The sequence below is a fragment of the Hyperolius riggenbachi genome, chromosome 3, assembly GCF_040937935.1.
Source record: "Hyperolius riggenbachi isolate aHypRig1 chromosome 3, aHypRig1.pri, whole genome shotgun sequence".
In the NCBI taxonomy this organism is placed as follows: Eukaryota; Metazoa; Chordata; class Amphibia; order Anura; family Hyperoliidae; genus Hyperolius; species Hyperolius riggenbachi.
In genome coordinates, this window is record NC_090648.1 from 298,218,005 (window position 1) to 298,234,753 (window position 16,749).

Here is a 16,749-nt window from a genome sequence, read left to right on the forward strand (position 1 = left end):
GAACAAGGAGAGCGCTGATCAGAAATGCAGTCAAGAGGCCCATGGTGACTCTGGACGAGCTGCAGAGATCTACAGCTCAGGTGGGGGAATCTGTCCATGGGACAACTATTAGTCATGCACTAATATCTCCACGTGATCCTGCGCTCTCATGTATCACTTCCTCTTCTCGTATAAATACCACTCATAAGAAAAAAGAAAAGAAAAAAACCATAGCGTAATACTGTTTAGGTGAATTTTTACTTATTAAAAAAAAAAAATCTCCCAGTGCCATGCATACACTTGTAAGTTCACCAAGAGCTCTATTTCCATAAGCCCTCACCGTGTGCTATAGCTGCCAGATCACAGACAGCAAAAAAAGCCTCAGCAATGAACCCCACTTCCAGGTATCCCAAAACAGTGAAGCAGACACTCCAAAGTGCTTATAACAAGGACAGAGTCTCACAGGTCCTCACCATTTATCATGACTGCCAAGTGACAGACAGCAATAAAGACATAAGCCCACGGTCACACTTCACCTCCTCCTGTGTGTCAGTCTCATACACCTTCACCAGTGGCCTCTCACCTTATCACTTGCTGTCCAAACTATAAGACAGCAATCTCACATATGTTTATCCCAGGTAATATCCACAGCGTGTCATCAATCCAGATCACTTGTAGACAGATCTCACAGCTTCATGCCTTAGGCTACACCTAGCAACTGAAGGGACTTGACATAGTGTAAAACCGTATTGTTTGTTTATTTAAAAGGTTAAAAGTAGTGCACTCACATTTCTTCAGTAAAAAACACGCATATCAGAAAGATAATCCAGCATGCCGACTTGCCCACGCCTGTAGCTCCGCCCAACGCGTTTCGTACCTCCATACTCATCAGGGGCTGGAGGCGTATGGGTAATCTGCGTTTTTATACTTAATAAAGTCTATTTCCCTACCAATCGGCATTTTGCCTTTAGCTAAAATGACCACCGAGGTACTTCCGCCCTCAGAACCCTCCCCGCAGCTCTACGCTGCATCCTGTTATGACTTTCCTCCTGCCCACATATGTAATGCCACGCCAGACCGGGCGTGCCTCCAACATCCATCGCAGTCTGCCATCAGGCAGTGCTCGGGTTTGTCCCATGTCAGGACGTAATGAGGCTCCGCCCACCCGCATCATACCGTGGCCCTTCAATACTCGTACCGTATGTAGAGAGCCGGCTCATAGTTCCATGAACCGGTTGTCTCTCCGCATGTTTACGGATCTCCTCCTTGCCAATATCGGCTCAATTTATTTAAACACCCTCTCCTCAAACCCGATGAACGGGTTATTTACAAGACAAAGCAGGCTGGTAAAACACTCCTAATCTAATACATAAACCAAACTGCCACTAATACAATCTTTCCAACAGTATCACATGTATTACTATCTTGACCCATATAGTGAATCATTATTAATAATGCACAATGTTATCAATAATACTTGGTCTCATGCCCCTTAACATCCCTCATATCCTTCCCCCCATCCATCCCATTGGGACACATACATACCCCTCAACAGTAAGGAAACCTGCATATAATATATCCAATACTATGTAAATCCACATCCTATATAGAAAAAATTGGAAAACCTTTAAATTAAAAAATGTAGAAAAAGCAGAAAAAAACAGAAAAAAGGGGTGAAGAGTATGTATTGTCCCATATATCCCTCTCAATCGTCAGATATAAAGCAATTAAGATCAAACTCGACATTAAGACCTCTTGGGTGCATAGTTTTCATTTCGTAGATCCAGCGTGACTCCATCCTAGACAATTCTCTCATCCTATTGCATCCTCTCCATTTCTGTCTCAGCTTCTCTATCCCACAAAAACGCAGTCCTGCCGGATCCCTTGCATGATGCTCAGAGAAGTGTTTTGATAGATTATGGGCCCCATTACCCTTTTTTATATTCCGTACATGTTCCCCTATACGCTCCTTCAATTTCCTGGTTGTTCTCCCTATGTATTGGTATCCACATGGACACCAACACAAATATACCACATGATTAGTATTGCAAGTAATGCAATCTCTGATCTCATACTCTCTTCCATTCGCTTTTCCCACAAATTTCTGTCCCCTGTACCTCCCTACACCCGACACAGTTATGACATGGAAAAAAACCTTTGTTACCCATCAAATCACCCCTCCTAGCCTCAGGACCATCTATAAAACTTGGAACTAAAATCTGTTGCAAATTCTGTGCTTTCCGGTTGCGCAGGTATTCTCGAACCCAGGACATTGTCAGCCCTCAGTATGTTCCAATGTCTCTTAAACACCCGTTCTACCTCATCATACCTAGAGTTGTAATCCAATACTATGGCATACTCAAATTTCCCCCTGTCCTGTGTCCTACTTGGTCCCCACTGTAACATCTGTCCCCTATCAATCTTTTCGGTGGCATCTCTAATCTGTAGCAGTCTTTCCCTCTCATAACCTTTTTCAACAAACCTTTCTATTATCATATCCGTCTGTTCCCTAAAGTCAGTAATAACCTGAACAGTTCCTTCTGATTCTATGCATCTGACCTTTTGCTATATTGGTGACCCAGTTTCTATGGTGACAACTGGAATAGGGAATATACCCGTTCCTGTCAGTTTTCTTAAAATGTGTCTTCATCTGCAGTCTATTCTGTCTTCTATACAAGTCCAAATCTAGGAAGCAAATTCTGTCCTGGCTATACTCTGCCGCAAGCCTAATCCCTTTATTGTTGGAATTAAGCCAATTTAGATAATCTTCAAACTCCTCTGCTCCCCCACCCCCAATAATGCAGAGGTCATCAATATAACGAAACCAGTTTCTCACTGGCCTGCTCCTACTGTCACTTAGTATATCCCTTTCCCATTTGTCCATAAAAATATTTGCCACACTGGGGGCAAACTTGGCCCCCATAGCACATCCAGTGATTTGTCTATAATAGTCGCCCGCATACCAAAAATAATTATGAAATAAAACAAAATGCAAAAGATGCAAAATAAACAGAATTTGCTCCCCTTTTAGAGTCCCGTCCACTACTAAAGCATCCTCCACTGCCTGCAAACCCAGGTCATGTGGTATTATTGTATATAAAGATGCCACATCGGCCGTCACAAGTAGGTCACTATCTTCCAGCCGTAATTTTTCTACCTCCTGAATCATCTGTTTCGTATCACCAATGAGGTGTGGAAGATTCCGTACAATCGGCTGCAGGAACTTGTCGATATATTCCCCCACACGTTGGTTTAAGGATTCTATCCCACTTATAATGGGCCTCCCTGGGGGCTTCTCTAGATTTTTATGAATTTTGGGGTTCTGGTAAATAACCGGTATCCTTGGTGTATCTATCATGAGGTATTTGAACTCTGTATCATTGATTATGTTCTGCTCCAGTCCCCCTTTCAAAATGTTTCTCAATATATCTTTATACCTCTTTGTAGGACCCCCCCTAAGTTTCTCATACGTTAATGTGTCACCAACTATTATAACTATTGAAGGGCCACGGTATGATGCGGGTGGGCGGAGCCTCATTACGTCCTGACATGGGACGAACCCGAGCACTGCCTGATGGCAGACTGCGATGGATGTTGGAGGCACGCCCGGTCTGACGTGGCATTACATATGTGGGCAGGAGGAAAGTCATAACAGGAAGCAGCGTAGAGCTGCGGGGAGGGTTCTGAGGGCTGAAGTACCTCGGTGGTCATTCTAGCTAAAGGCAAAATGCTGATTGGACGGGAAATAGACTTTATTAAGTATAAAAATGCAGATTACCCATACGCCTCCAGCCCCTGATGAGTACGGAGGTACGAAACGCGTTGGGCGGAGCTACAGGCGTGGGCAAGTCGGCATGCTGGATTATCTTTCTGATATGCGTGTTTTTTACTGAAGAAATGTGAGTGCACTACTTTTAACCTTTTAAATAAACAATACGGTTTTATACTATGTCAAGTCCCTTCAGTTGCTAGGTGTAGCCTAAGGCATGAAGCTGTGAGATCTGTCTACAAGTGATCTGGATTGATGACACGCTGTGGATATTACCTGGGATAAACATATGTGAGATTGCTGTCTTATAGTTTGGACAGCAAGTGATAAGGTGAGAGGCCACTGGTGAAGGTGTATGAGACTGACACACAGGAGGAGGTGAAGTGTGACCGTGGGCTTATGTCTTTATTGCTGTCTGTCACTTGGCAGTCATGATAAATGGTGAGGACCTGTGAGACTCTGTCCTTGTTATAAGCACTTTGGAGTGTCTGCTTCACTGTTTTGGGATACCTGGAAGTGGGGTTCATTGCTGAGGCTTTTTTTGCTGTCTGTGATCTGGCAGCTATAGCACACGGTGAGGGCTTATGGAAATAGAGCTCTCGGTGAACTTACAAGTGTATGCATGGCACTGGGAGATTTTTTTTTTTTTTTAATAAGTGAAAATTCACCTAAACAGTATTACGCTATGGTTTTTTTCTTTTCTTTTTTCTTATGAGTGGTATTTATACGAGAAGAGGAAGTGATACATGAGAGCGCAGGATCACGTGGAGATATTGGACTATACACTACATGCTTGGTGACAGATTCTGCGATCCATGGACACGCGTTTTTACGGACTGAGGCATTAATATATTGTTGTTATAACTGTGATAATAGTGGGTTGAGCGCACTTTTACATTGGGTTGATTATTAGTCATGCACTGTACAAAGTTGGCCTTTATGGAAGAGTGGCAAGAAGAAAGGCATTGTTAACAGAAAGCATAAGAAGTCCCGTTTGCAGTTTGCCATGTGGGGGACACAGCAAACATGTGGAAGAAGGTGCTCTGGTCAGGTGAGACCAAAATGGAACTTTTTGGCCAAAATGCAAAACGCTATGTGTGGCGGAAAACTAACACTGCACATCACTCTGAACACACCATCCCTACTGTCAAATATGGTGGTGGCAGCATCATGCTCGGGGGGTGCATCTCTTCAGCAGGGACAGGGGAGCTGGTCAGAGTTGATGGGAAGATGGATGAAGCCAAATACAGGGCAAACTTGGAAGAAAACCTCTTGGAGACTGCAAAAGACTTGAGACTGTGGCAGAGGTTCACCTTCCAGCAGGACAATGACCCTAAACATAAAGCCAGGGCAAAAATGGAATGGTTTAACTTTCCTGGCGGTAAGCCTGAGCTGAGCTCGGGCTATGCCGCCGGAAGGCAACGCTCCGGCCCCGCTGGGCCGATTTGCATAATTTTTTTTTTTGCTACACGCAGCTAGCACTTTGCTAGCTGCGTGTGAAATCCGATCGCCGCCGCTACCTGCCAATCCGCCGCTACCCGCCGCGCCGCGGGTGCCCCCCCCCAGACCCCGTGCGCTGCCTGCTCAATTAGTGCCAGGCAGCGCTGCGGGGTGGATCCAAGTCCCCTTTGACGTCACGCGTTGATGACGTCAGTGACGTCATCCCGCCCGTCGAAATGGCGATGGGGGAAGCCCTCCAGGAGATCCCGTTCTTTGAACGGGATCTCCGATCCGTACACAGGAACAGGACTGAAAGAATCCACTGCTCTTCCGCAAGAGCGAGTGCGATCCTCACCACAAGACAGACAGAAGGAGTAGCCAGTAGCAACCGCAGCTCTGGCCACACTCCTGGACAGAATTACACATGTGACATGATGAGATAAACACGTATATGTACAGTCTCATGCCTCCATTGATATAGGCTGTTTTCCTTTTTCTTTTTTTCTCACTGTAAGGGTTAATAATTCATGTATGTGAATGACAGTTTCTCTATCAGTCTGACTCTCACTGGTAACATTCTTGCCAGGTGGAAAACAACTTTTGATTCCAGGGAATAGACTAAAAGGGTTAGTAATTCAATTATTGTGGTTGTGCAACACTTAAAGACTGTCATTTACCTGAGGCAATAAAAACATTAAATATGTCTTTTTAGCTTTCAAACACAGAGCAAAACTGATATTCTCGAAAAGTTCTATTTAGGAATAGGATGGTACTGTAGATACAATTGTTTATCTCAATAGTTATTTTGAGTTCTGTTTTGCTTTAAGGGTTTCTCCAGTGGGAGAACAGTGGAGGGCCAAATACATTTTCTCAGCTTGCATGGATTCAATAAACAAAAGGCTGTTAATAGGTGACAACAGTTTGCAGCATTCACTTGTGTCATATCAAAGCATTTATTTTCTTAACAGCTTATAAAAATAGTATCTCATGGAACACAAGATTCATGCATTTTAATAGAATAAAGCTGGTAATCACAATATTTCACAAATCTTGTTTAAGAACTAGCATAAAACTGTATGTGAAATGTACCTCTTGGCTACTCTTATCCTCTAAGATGACCTATTACTTCAGACATATACATTATTTACAATCTACTGTTAACAGTTAAAGCCTTATAATGTGTTTTTTCCCCCCTAGAACGGAGTAACCAAGCAGCTCGTGGTGACCCAAACCACTAGAAATGTATACGGGGATAAAAGAGACCGAAAAGCCCTACTACTAATAAGCAATGCTTGGTGAGATTTGCATTCTTAAAACAGAAGGAAATTTGCAATAATTCAGCTATAAGTGAACATTTGTGCTTACCCACAATGCACCACTACTGAATATGCAAATGATCCCTTTTCGCCCCTGTAAGCAAGGGGCTTGCCTTGGGGGAGAGTTTCAAAGTCCTCCAACAACCTACATACTGTGGAATCGGCATATAAAGTCATGACCAGATGGTATCTCGTCCCAGCCAGAATAGCTAAAATCTTCCCCTTAGCAAACCCCTTTTGCTTCAGGGGTTGCAGGATAATAGGTGACATGATACATACCTGGTGGTCATGCCCTCGTCTCATCAGGTTCTGGAACAGAGTTTTCAAACTATTGTCCTCCTTATTCCATAAATCAATTCCTAAGAATCCTTGGCAGGCTCTACTACACACCAAAATAGACTCGCTTACGTCTTGACAAAATAAATTGGCCTCTCTAATATTTTCAGCCGCCACTATGACCATAGCCAAACACTGGAAAAAGCCCTTTGTTAATTTTGAGGAAGTTAAAACTAGAATGAACCTATATATGGTTAAAGAAGAACTTCAGCCTAAACAAACATACTGTCCTTAAGTTACATTAGTTATGTTAATTAAAATAGATAGGTAATATAATCTCTTACCCACCCTGTTTTAAAAGAACAGGCAGAGGTTTATCGTAAGAGAACAGAGGCGCCAGCAGGATAAAAGGTAATAAAAATTTAAAAATTTGCTGGGAGGCAGTGGTGGACTTACCTCCGGAAAGCAGACTCAAAATACTGTCTGAATTAAACAAATAAATGTATTATTGGTACCCCAAAAGATGCAACGTGTTTCGCAGGCACAGCCCGCTTCATCAGGCAATAAGATAGGGGACAAACAGTAGCTCGTCAGTAGCATGAATGGCACCTCTGTCTAGGCAAAGGTTTGTGATTTCATAAGGGCAGCCATCTGTTTGGTTGAAAGAAGGTGACAGGGAGCATGAGACACAGTTCCAACTGTCCTGTGTCCTGATCACCCCTCCCAGTTGCTAGGCAACGTGAACAACAAGATAGGAAATCCCATCATGCTTTGCACAGCATCAGGAAAAAAAAGCTCGGGCAGTTTTCTTTGATGGGGCGGAGCTTAGCTAAAAATGTAGCTAAAAATGAGACTTCTATAAGAAAAACAAAGTTCTGATGATATGAAACTGTTAAAGAACACCAAGCCTTTTCAGTTCTGCTGAGTAGATTTTTAGTCTGGGGGTTCACTTTAACCAAAAACTTACAAGCATACTCCGAGACACCCATAAAAACTTGGAACCTGGGATCCTTGGATTCAGCTTGAGCATCCTTCCATGGATGATACGCTTATCAGCAGGTTGTGAGATGGGCCCCTTCTCTTTCTCTTCTTTCCTCTACTCTTTTCTTCTCTTGCTCTCCTTTCCACACTTTCCTACGTTTTACTTCTCTTCTTTCTTCTGCTCTCTTTTCCCTTCCCCCTACTCCCCCCCCCCCCCTCCTGAGAAGATGATCTAATATCAACCCCTAGCAGAAGTTTTTGCTCACTGGTTAGAGCTCCATAGTTTCCCCTGGTCTGACCTCTCTCCCCCACCCCCCACCCCCAGGTCGGTTGCTCCGCTCCATAACCCTTGTAGCATACCCCAGATAGTTGGTTTATATCCTCTGAGGTACATCAAGCTTTCAGAAGCAAAGACCCAGTCCCCTCTACTCCCCCCCCCCCCCCCTTTCTTTCCAGTTGCTCCAGGCGACTCTCTTTATTAAAGGCTAACCAGAAATTACAGTATTCTGTATTGTTGCCTCAATGTCTATTACATTTAAGCTTTTCGTGTGATTCTTATGTTGTTTGTCATCTTGTTAAACTTTTAAAAATCTTTAAAAAAAACTTTGAAACAAAGAAAAAAGAAATTTCTGATGACAGCGATAGCTGTGAGAATGGTGAAGTCTGACGTTTGCGTGCAGAGAAAAAAAGCAACGCGCAGTAGTGGGAAATGTGCACCGCAATTTACATGTAAATCGAGGTGCTCTAGCGATTGGCAAAACGTCTGCGATCCGCTTTTTGAAGCAGATTGCAGCCAGTCAGAAAGCCAGCACTAGGAGCTAGAAGGAAGCTGGCTAAGGGCAGTGAGAAGTAACTCCTCCTGGAACATGGTATCTCCTAAACCAATTTGAATCCAGGAAGAAATGCAGGAACATAAAGATGAAATAATCCAGGGCACTGCTGCAGATTGCCATTAAGTTATTTGGTGAAGCATTAAGTCTGCCACTGATTTTAAACTTTGCTCGATATTTGCTGCTGAGATCCCTTTAACAGTACACTCAAAACTCATTTTTTTTAGCAGGCACCTAATCCAAAGTAGACTGTCCCCTTCAACCAGTGACCAAGCTCTACTTCTTTCTGAATATGTCAGAGTATCTGCATATACAGTTTACTGACTGCCTTAACTCGTTTACTCCCCATCTGCTTGTAAGAGCACAAAGGAAAGTTTCTCTTCCATACAGTTTCATGTACTTATTGTAGGTCTTATTAGATGCTCCATTTGTTTTTGTTACATTTATTTAGTTTTTTTCACTTTTGTATTGTAAAATCCTTAATAATAATAATAATAATAATAATAATAAACAATAGCCTTTGTGGCCTTTTCACTGTATGCCTTTGCTGGAAATGCTTACTAAATGAGTATTTATAGCACTATATTGTAGGTCTTACTTTCTCTACATTTTAAGTATTTTCTATTGAATTTTCTAGCCCTTATGAACCACTTCAGCCTGCGGGTTTTTTTCACCTTTTGGACAAGAGGAATTTTCACATTTCAGTGTTCCTCCCTTTCATTCCCCAATAACTTTATCACTACTTATCACAACAAAATGATCTATAGATTTTTTTTTTCCACCACCAATTAGGCTTTCTTTGGGTGATACATTATGCCAAGTATTATTTTATTCTAAATGCATTTTAATGGGAATAGTAAGAACAAAATTCATTATTTCTCAGTTTTTGGCCATTATAGTTTAAAAATGAAACGTAAAACTGTGGATAAAAGCCACACATTTTATTTGCCCATCTGTCCCAGTTATTGCAACGTTTCAATTATATCCGTAGTACAATGTATGGTGACAATATTTTACTTGGAAATGAAGGTGCATTTTTTCAGTTAAACATTCATCACTAATTTCAAGCATATAATTTAATAATAATATACCCTCTTGACAAACATATGAAAATGTGTAGGTGTAATTTTACTATTTGGCCACAAGATGTCCTTGTGCATTATTTTCTATTGTGTACCATAAGTATGCAAATAGGAAGTAATGCGTGGCTGTGTTACTTCGGCAGTGATGCCGGCATCTCATTGATGCCGACGATCACGGGGACCTGAGGGGAGACAAAGATCCCATTCATTAATCTAATGATCGGCGGCAGGAGCAGCGGCAGAGAGCGAGAGGGAGGAAGCGCGGCGGCACGATCGCTCCTACATCTGAAAATTATCACTGTTTTTGAACAAAAACAGTGATCATTCTCGCGGCACAAGTACAGATTGGCTCAGGGTCCCCTGCCACCAATCCCCCCCCCTGTCTCCAGGACCATCACGATCGCAGGCTTCTGCCCGCGCGATCACGCGGGCAGCCCCGCAAACTGCACAGACGTGAGTCTCCTGTCCCTGTGGCTAGAGCATCAGCAGCCGTGGACGTGAGACTCACATTTGTGCGGCTGAAAAGGTTAAAGTGGGCCTGAACGTTTGCACAGGACAGAAGGAAAATATAGAAAAATGCACCCTGTATGTATTTAGAGAGTTTAGTCTGTCTAATTCTCCCTCATCTATGACTAATCACCACCTGAATTTGATCTCTCAGCTGTGTCAGCTCAGGAATCTCCTCTGCCACGGCAGAGTACCTAATTTGCAAACACAGGATGTTAACAACAGGTCTGCTTCATAAAAGCAAGAAGTAGACACACTACATATTTATTGCAGGATTTGTAGGAGCTGTAACAGCATGATAACCATTATATGGTTATTGTGCTGTTGCGTGTCTTTTACAGCAAAGAGGACGTTCTGAGTTCAGGTCCGCTTTAAACCAAATGTCTTTCAGTAGAGTAGAAACGAATTAACCCACTTGAGATGCTGAAAATAAAAAAGAAAGGATCCTCACAAGTTATTAGAAAAGAGTGGAGATTAAATAGTGAATTATTTTTATGTAGCTAATTAAAATGTAAAATATGGACACTCGTTGAATTAATTCAGTAAGATTTTCCTTATCTAATACTGCTGCCCACAGCTTTCCATTTTGAGTTAAGTACAGAGGCGCACAGTCAAGGGTGGGAGAAGGCTTCCACACAGAAGTGATCCTATCAAATGTCACACTACATTCCTTGTAACACACAACATAGTATCCATAGATAGAAGCCATTTACTCAGTCTGCTATCAGAAAATAAACCCTATAACTCCCATGCAAATGCAGATAGTCTGCACAGAAGGAGAACAGCAATGGCTGCTCCTCAAAACAGTATTTTTCTCCAAACCTGTCAGACAGCCATGTTCATATCAGCCAGATAATCCTCCTGATGGCTATAGATACTTTTTCCTATCTATGTGCACCAGATACCATAATTAGAGGGACTTTGTTATGGACAACAACTGTGTTGGAAAATGTATGGAATGCAGTGAATGGTCTGCATGCATGTGATAGTCTATACAGTGTGTGCCTACATACATATGATACTTAGTGACAAGGATCATTCACGCACACACAGCAGGATTTACAAACAGAAAAGAATATGACAACATTTGGTGCTATAACAACTTCAACCTTTCATAAAATATATTACATCAAAGGTTAAATGCGCTACCTTCCAAATAATGAAACACTAAAATAGTGAACAATAAAAGATAAAAATATATAAAAATGATATATAAAAACCAGGCTTGCAATAAAAGTCCTATTATATAGTTCTCAGTTTGGTATTGCAGGTCCTCCCTTCGTGTCTTCGCCTGTCTTGTGCCTGATGCGGCAGCTGCCCTGACCCACAGACAGCACCACACACCTCAAATAAGTCCCCCTGGCAATACTGAAAAAGCATCGTGATGGCGTTTCCCCTACAGCCTGCGCAATGAGGGCAATTTAATTTTTATCTGTGAGGTACACTGACTGCCAAACAACCGTGGACGCTGTCTGACCCCGCCTCCCCACCGCTGTGCCCGCTACCCCCTTCCTGCCTGCTACCCTTTAGGCTACCTATACTGGTTAAAAACAAGAAGAGAATCGAGAGCCCAATATGGTGCAGTATTGTCAGGTAAAATGAAGAGTTCAATACAATTTTATGTATATATATATATATATATATATATATATATATACTCACAAACACGGGTTACCCATAGGCAACCACTTTAAATGCAGGTGGGGAGCATTAGGACCTGACCCCACTCAGGTTAAGAAGTCGCTCTCTGTAGATAGTAGATGGGGATGCACCCCTCCACCCAGGGTGGACTAGAAGATCAGCAAAAACTTGGTATACAGAGGCGCCAGAGTAGAGTAAAACGTTTTAAAAAACGCTTAAAAGGAGAGGGGGATGTTAAGGTGGACTCACCTCCCTCTTACAAAAAAAGAAAACTCACTTGAGTCTCAATAAAACAGAATTGTCAAATAATTTATTCAACTCCACTGGAGTTGAATAAATTATTTGACAATTCTGTTTTATTGAGACTCAAGTGAGTTTTCTTTTTTTGTAAGAGGGAGGTGAGTCCACCTTAACATCCCGCTCTCCTATTAAGCGGTTTTTAAAACGTTTTACTCTATTCTGGCGCCTCTGTATACCAAGTTTTTGCCTACCTATACTGGGGCAATTATACTACTTTAGAGGGGGGTCGGCATCTTGACAAGTTTGCATTAGGCGGCAAAAAGTCTAGAACCGGCGCTGCTTGTTACACGCCGGCACCAAGTAACAATGGCGCATGTAGTGATGTCACTACATGCTCTAGTGGCCGAGGATCCGGTGAGCTACTGTGATCAAGATTTTCAATCATTCCCTGATCAATTCTAGTGACCGATTTTCCCTGGAAATCGATCAGAAGGTCAATCAGGTGGCCATGTTGTGATACCAATTCACTTCAAATCTACAAAATTTGGGGATCAAAAGGTCTACTGGCCCGCAAAATCGAATAGTGTATGGATACCCTTAGCCATAGACTCTAAATAAGTATTCATATCAGATGTTTCTGACTGAAGTCTTAGCCAAATGCTTGTTTCAGGTATGTGATTCAGACTACTGCAGTCAAAAAGATCAGCAGGACTGCCAGGCAACTGTTTTTGTTAAACAAGAAATGACTATGGCAGCCACCATATGCTTCTCACTTCATGTGTACTGAGTTTTTCGAATGGGTTCAGTTACTATTTGCATAACACACATTCAGTGTTTGGTGCAAATTACACAAAGTACATAATGTGCAGTCCATAGTTAGATCTCATTCACTTATATCCACTACCACATTCTTTTGAACTAAGTTGACAATTAATCTGGCAGACAAATGCATGAATTATTAGCTACACATATTAAACTGAGATCTGCTACTATTTTTTGCAGTTACTTACTATTGACATTAGCGTTAAAACATAGTGCTGAAGATTTCGGCCATGGTGCCGCACCATTTTTGCATCTGCTGTAACCATGAGTTCTACGTATCTAGGATAGGATATAAAGCGTTTCCTTCTAATGGAAGTCCTTCTAGCATTTGCTTCTTGTGTGCCGTTTTGCAACAAACTTGATGGTAGTGCAGAATTTGTAAACATGGTGATATCGTGTCCTAAATTGCTTGAAACTTGCACAGGAACCACATTTTCCTTCATGTTTGACTCTGTAACAAAGGCATAAAAAGAATGTTCATTTAAAAATTCGAAGTATTAGAATATTTTCATTTACACTTTCAACCCTTTTCTAAAATAGTTCACGATGCCTACATTAAACTTTGTTTCATCTTCTCAATACTCTCCACCTTCTCACTCATTCACTTAACTCCGACTCTTCGTGACCATATGGGGCTACAGTCTACTTTAGGGGACCCAGCAGGAGACCTCATAGGGAAATTCCAGTAATGTGATTGTGTGGACGACACCCTCAACCAATAGGTTGCTGTAAACTACAACCTGCACTGTTTGGCCAATCACAACACTTTGTGTTGTAAGAGTGTTTTGAGTTTGAAGAACTGTTCCCTATGAGATTTCCTGCTGGGTCCACTAAAGCAGACTAGCACCACCATATGTGCTTCTGCATGCCAGATGTCTCTGTCAGTCACTCCTTCTTTCAAGCTTTTGCATGGGCATGTTCATAGTTTCATATTGCATTTTTAATAAAAGAAAATCTTAACACATTGCAGTTTTAATAAAAAACATGATCCATACATAGTTATCTAAAAATATACTATATTTTATTAGCCATCACCAGTTTTAAAGTCATTTATGAGATTGATGTATTTCCTTTGTACCATATACACAAAAATAACTATTCATAAAAATACTTTGTTTCTGACAGCCAACCTTATTATTCAAATAATCAAAAGGTTTTTAAAACATGTATATATATTTTGAATATCACTTGTTATGAAGTGTATTCCAAGAATAGTTTTCTACATTCTAGTGTAAAGCATTTTTCAAGTGTTCTGTTTACTTTGCATTCGACTTAAAGGATACCAGAGGGGACATGTGACATGCTGAGCTAGACATGGGTATGTACAGTGCCTAGCACACAAATAACTATGTTGTGTTTTTTTTTCTCTACCTGAAAGAGTTAAATATCAGGTATGTAAGTGGCTGACTCAGTCCTGACTGGCAGAAAGTGAGTACAGTGTGATCCTCACTGATAAGAAATTCCTACTATAAAACACTTTCCTAGCAAAAAATGGCTTCTGAGAGCAGGAAAGAGATAAAAGGATCAATAGTTCAAAGATTTTAGTTTTGGCATACTTCAATGTATGTGTCATTGAGCAAAAACAATAAAATAGTTAAAACTTAAAAAATAGATTTAAACATAAAATAAAACTGTGGAATATCTTAAAAAGTCATTTTTAGGAGAAGGAAGTTTTATTAGTTTATTTTCGCCTTGGGTATCCTGTAAGAATGACCTTGTTAGAAAAAAAAAAAAAAAACAAACAGAGGTGCAGATACTAAAAAATCCCTGCTTGGAATATTGTTTAAACATTTACAACACTGGCAAATGTGCACGGGTCTATGGAGAGCCCCTGTACACATTAGAAAGGGTAGAAGTGTGTATCAGATCATTTTGGTAGCAGAGCGGATAGATAGCACCAACCAACCCCTCCCATCCTCACTAATGGCTACACCCCCAGGCAAATGGACTAGGGGATGACCAAGAACCTCCTGTGTTACCTAGCAGTGAATATGGTGCTTTGGTATGGGGGGACTTTTTTTCCTGCCCCCCCCCCCCCTCCTTTGCAAGGGAGCCCCTAATGCTGGGGAGCCAGGAGTTACTGTAGTTATGATGTGAGACTCGCAGGGATGTCGAACTCCAGTCCTCGAGGGCCAGATCCCTACCAGTGTTTAGGATGGAATGAGAAATAAAGAAATGTGTTCTACTAGATGAACCACATCTGTCCTGATTCAGTCCCATAAATTAATGTGTGAGGAGTTTGGCATCCCTGCTCTGCAGCATTACTTTAAAAGGAACCTTAACCAAAACAAACAAAAAAAAAGTTTCACTTACCTGGGGCTTCTACCAACCCCCTGCAGCTGCCATGTGCCCGCGCCATCACTGAACAATCCTCCGGTCCCCCGCTGCCACTTAGTTTCATTCTTGCCGACTGGCCAATGGGCCCTGGCCACACGCGTCCTCGATGACGCTCCTACTGCCAGGAGAATCCTGTGCATGCGCAGAATGAGAAAATCTGCTGGGAGCGCGATCGAGGACACGTGCGGCCAGGGCCATGCAAGGACAGTAGCCACCCACATGGCTGAATTAGCAAGAGCAAAACTTAGAGGCAGCGGGGAACCCGATCTGTGATGGTGCGGACACAGGACAGCTGCAGGGGGCTGGCAGAAGCCCCAGGTAAGTGAAACTATTTTTTTTTTATTAAATTTAGGTTCCTTTAAAGGGGAAAAGAATCCTTTTAAGACATTCTTACTCCTTCTTACAATAGTACAGGATGGAATCATCGAGCAAATGTACTGGGTGACTCCTCCCATTCTTTTTAACATGTATAAAAGCATGATGTTCTATTCATATAATGCACATAAATACACACAGCAATATACAATTTTTTAGAACAAACTGAATATAAACTGTAAGATACAGATAAATAGGGTCCTTATAAATGAAGGCTTTTGAAGATATTGCTATCAATTAAGGCCTAGAAAAGTGGTTAGAACATTACCCTTAAATGGGAACCAAATGTTGGCTGTACTTTAGAACTATTAGGAATCAAGATCATTACCAGTAACTTGCTGCTACTTATTATTTCACCTGTGATATTAGGAGGAGATCTGGAAAGCATAAATCTCCACAGAAGATGCACTTCCAGAAATGTGCTCCTCTTCCGTCATAGTCAACAGATGCAAAAACATGAAGTTCCCAAAAAGCTGCAGCACATTCCCACAGCGTAGTTCTTAGAGCATTACATCATCTGTATAGAATAAAGTTAAACTATAAATGCCTGGCATGGAACCAGCTGTCAGTTTTAAACAGTACCATACTTTGTCATCAGCTGCGCAGCGTCGTAATTCTTAAAATACTGTAAGCACTGGTTACATAGAATGTACATTTGATCAAAAAAGACAATAAAATGCATACCAAACAGACTGGGTAACTATCTGGGTTTATTTTTCATTCATTTTTTTAAGGATCTGGGTGTTATTTATATGAAGTATTTCAAACAACTTCTATAGTAAAACATAATTTAGTGTCAGAGTAGTGTTGAATACTAAAATGTCACCATTTTTTTACATTCTTTTTATTTTAAGACAAAGGCACTTGAAACAGAATATTGTAAGTAATATCTGTCCAAGAATATGACATAGAACATAAGAAAAACATATATTGCATCTCCAATCTTTTTTCCATTTTTTAGGCAACCAAGTTATGACTGATTAACTTCAGCCCATCAGCTCATCAAATCGGATGATCGGTCGGCTGAGTATTGTATGGGCACCTTCAATAAATTTTTGCCAGCAATCAATACTGCAGATCTCACAGTATCTTGCAAACATGGTGAATTAGGGGGTGCTTCCTCAGAGGCCTGAGCAAAAGAGTGTGGTAGAGCG

The 16,749-nt window shown here is 41.5% G+C and overlaps 1 protein-coding gene across 5 annotated transcripts in view; it reads right to left on the reverse strand.

The window, feature by feature from the left end:
• ADAMTS20 (ADAM metallopeptidase with thrombospondin type 1 motif 20) overlaps positions 1-16,749 on the reverse strand; it is a 229,355-nt gene that overhangs the window by 153,753 nt on the left and 58,853 nt on the right. For all 5 annotated transcript variants that reach the window (XR_011030416.1, XR_011030417.1, XM_068276563.1 and 2 more), the window contains exon 4: positions 13,072-13,334. Coding sequence is in view for 3 of the 5 variants with exons in the window: in XM_068276563.1 (XP_068132664.1) it covers positions 13,072-13,334 (263 nt within the window). In the remaining 2 variants the exon portion in view is untranslated. The remainder of the gene's footprint in view (positions 1-13,071; positions 13,335-16,749) is intronic.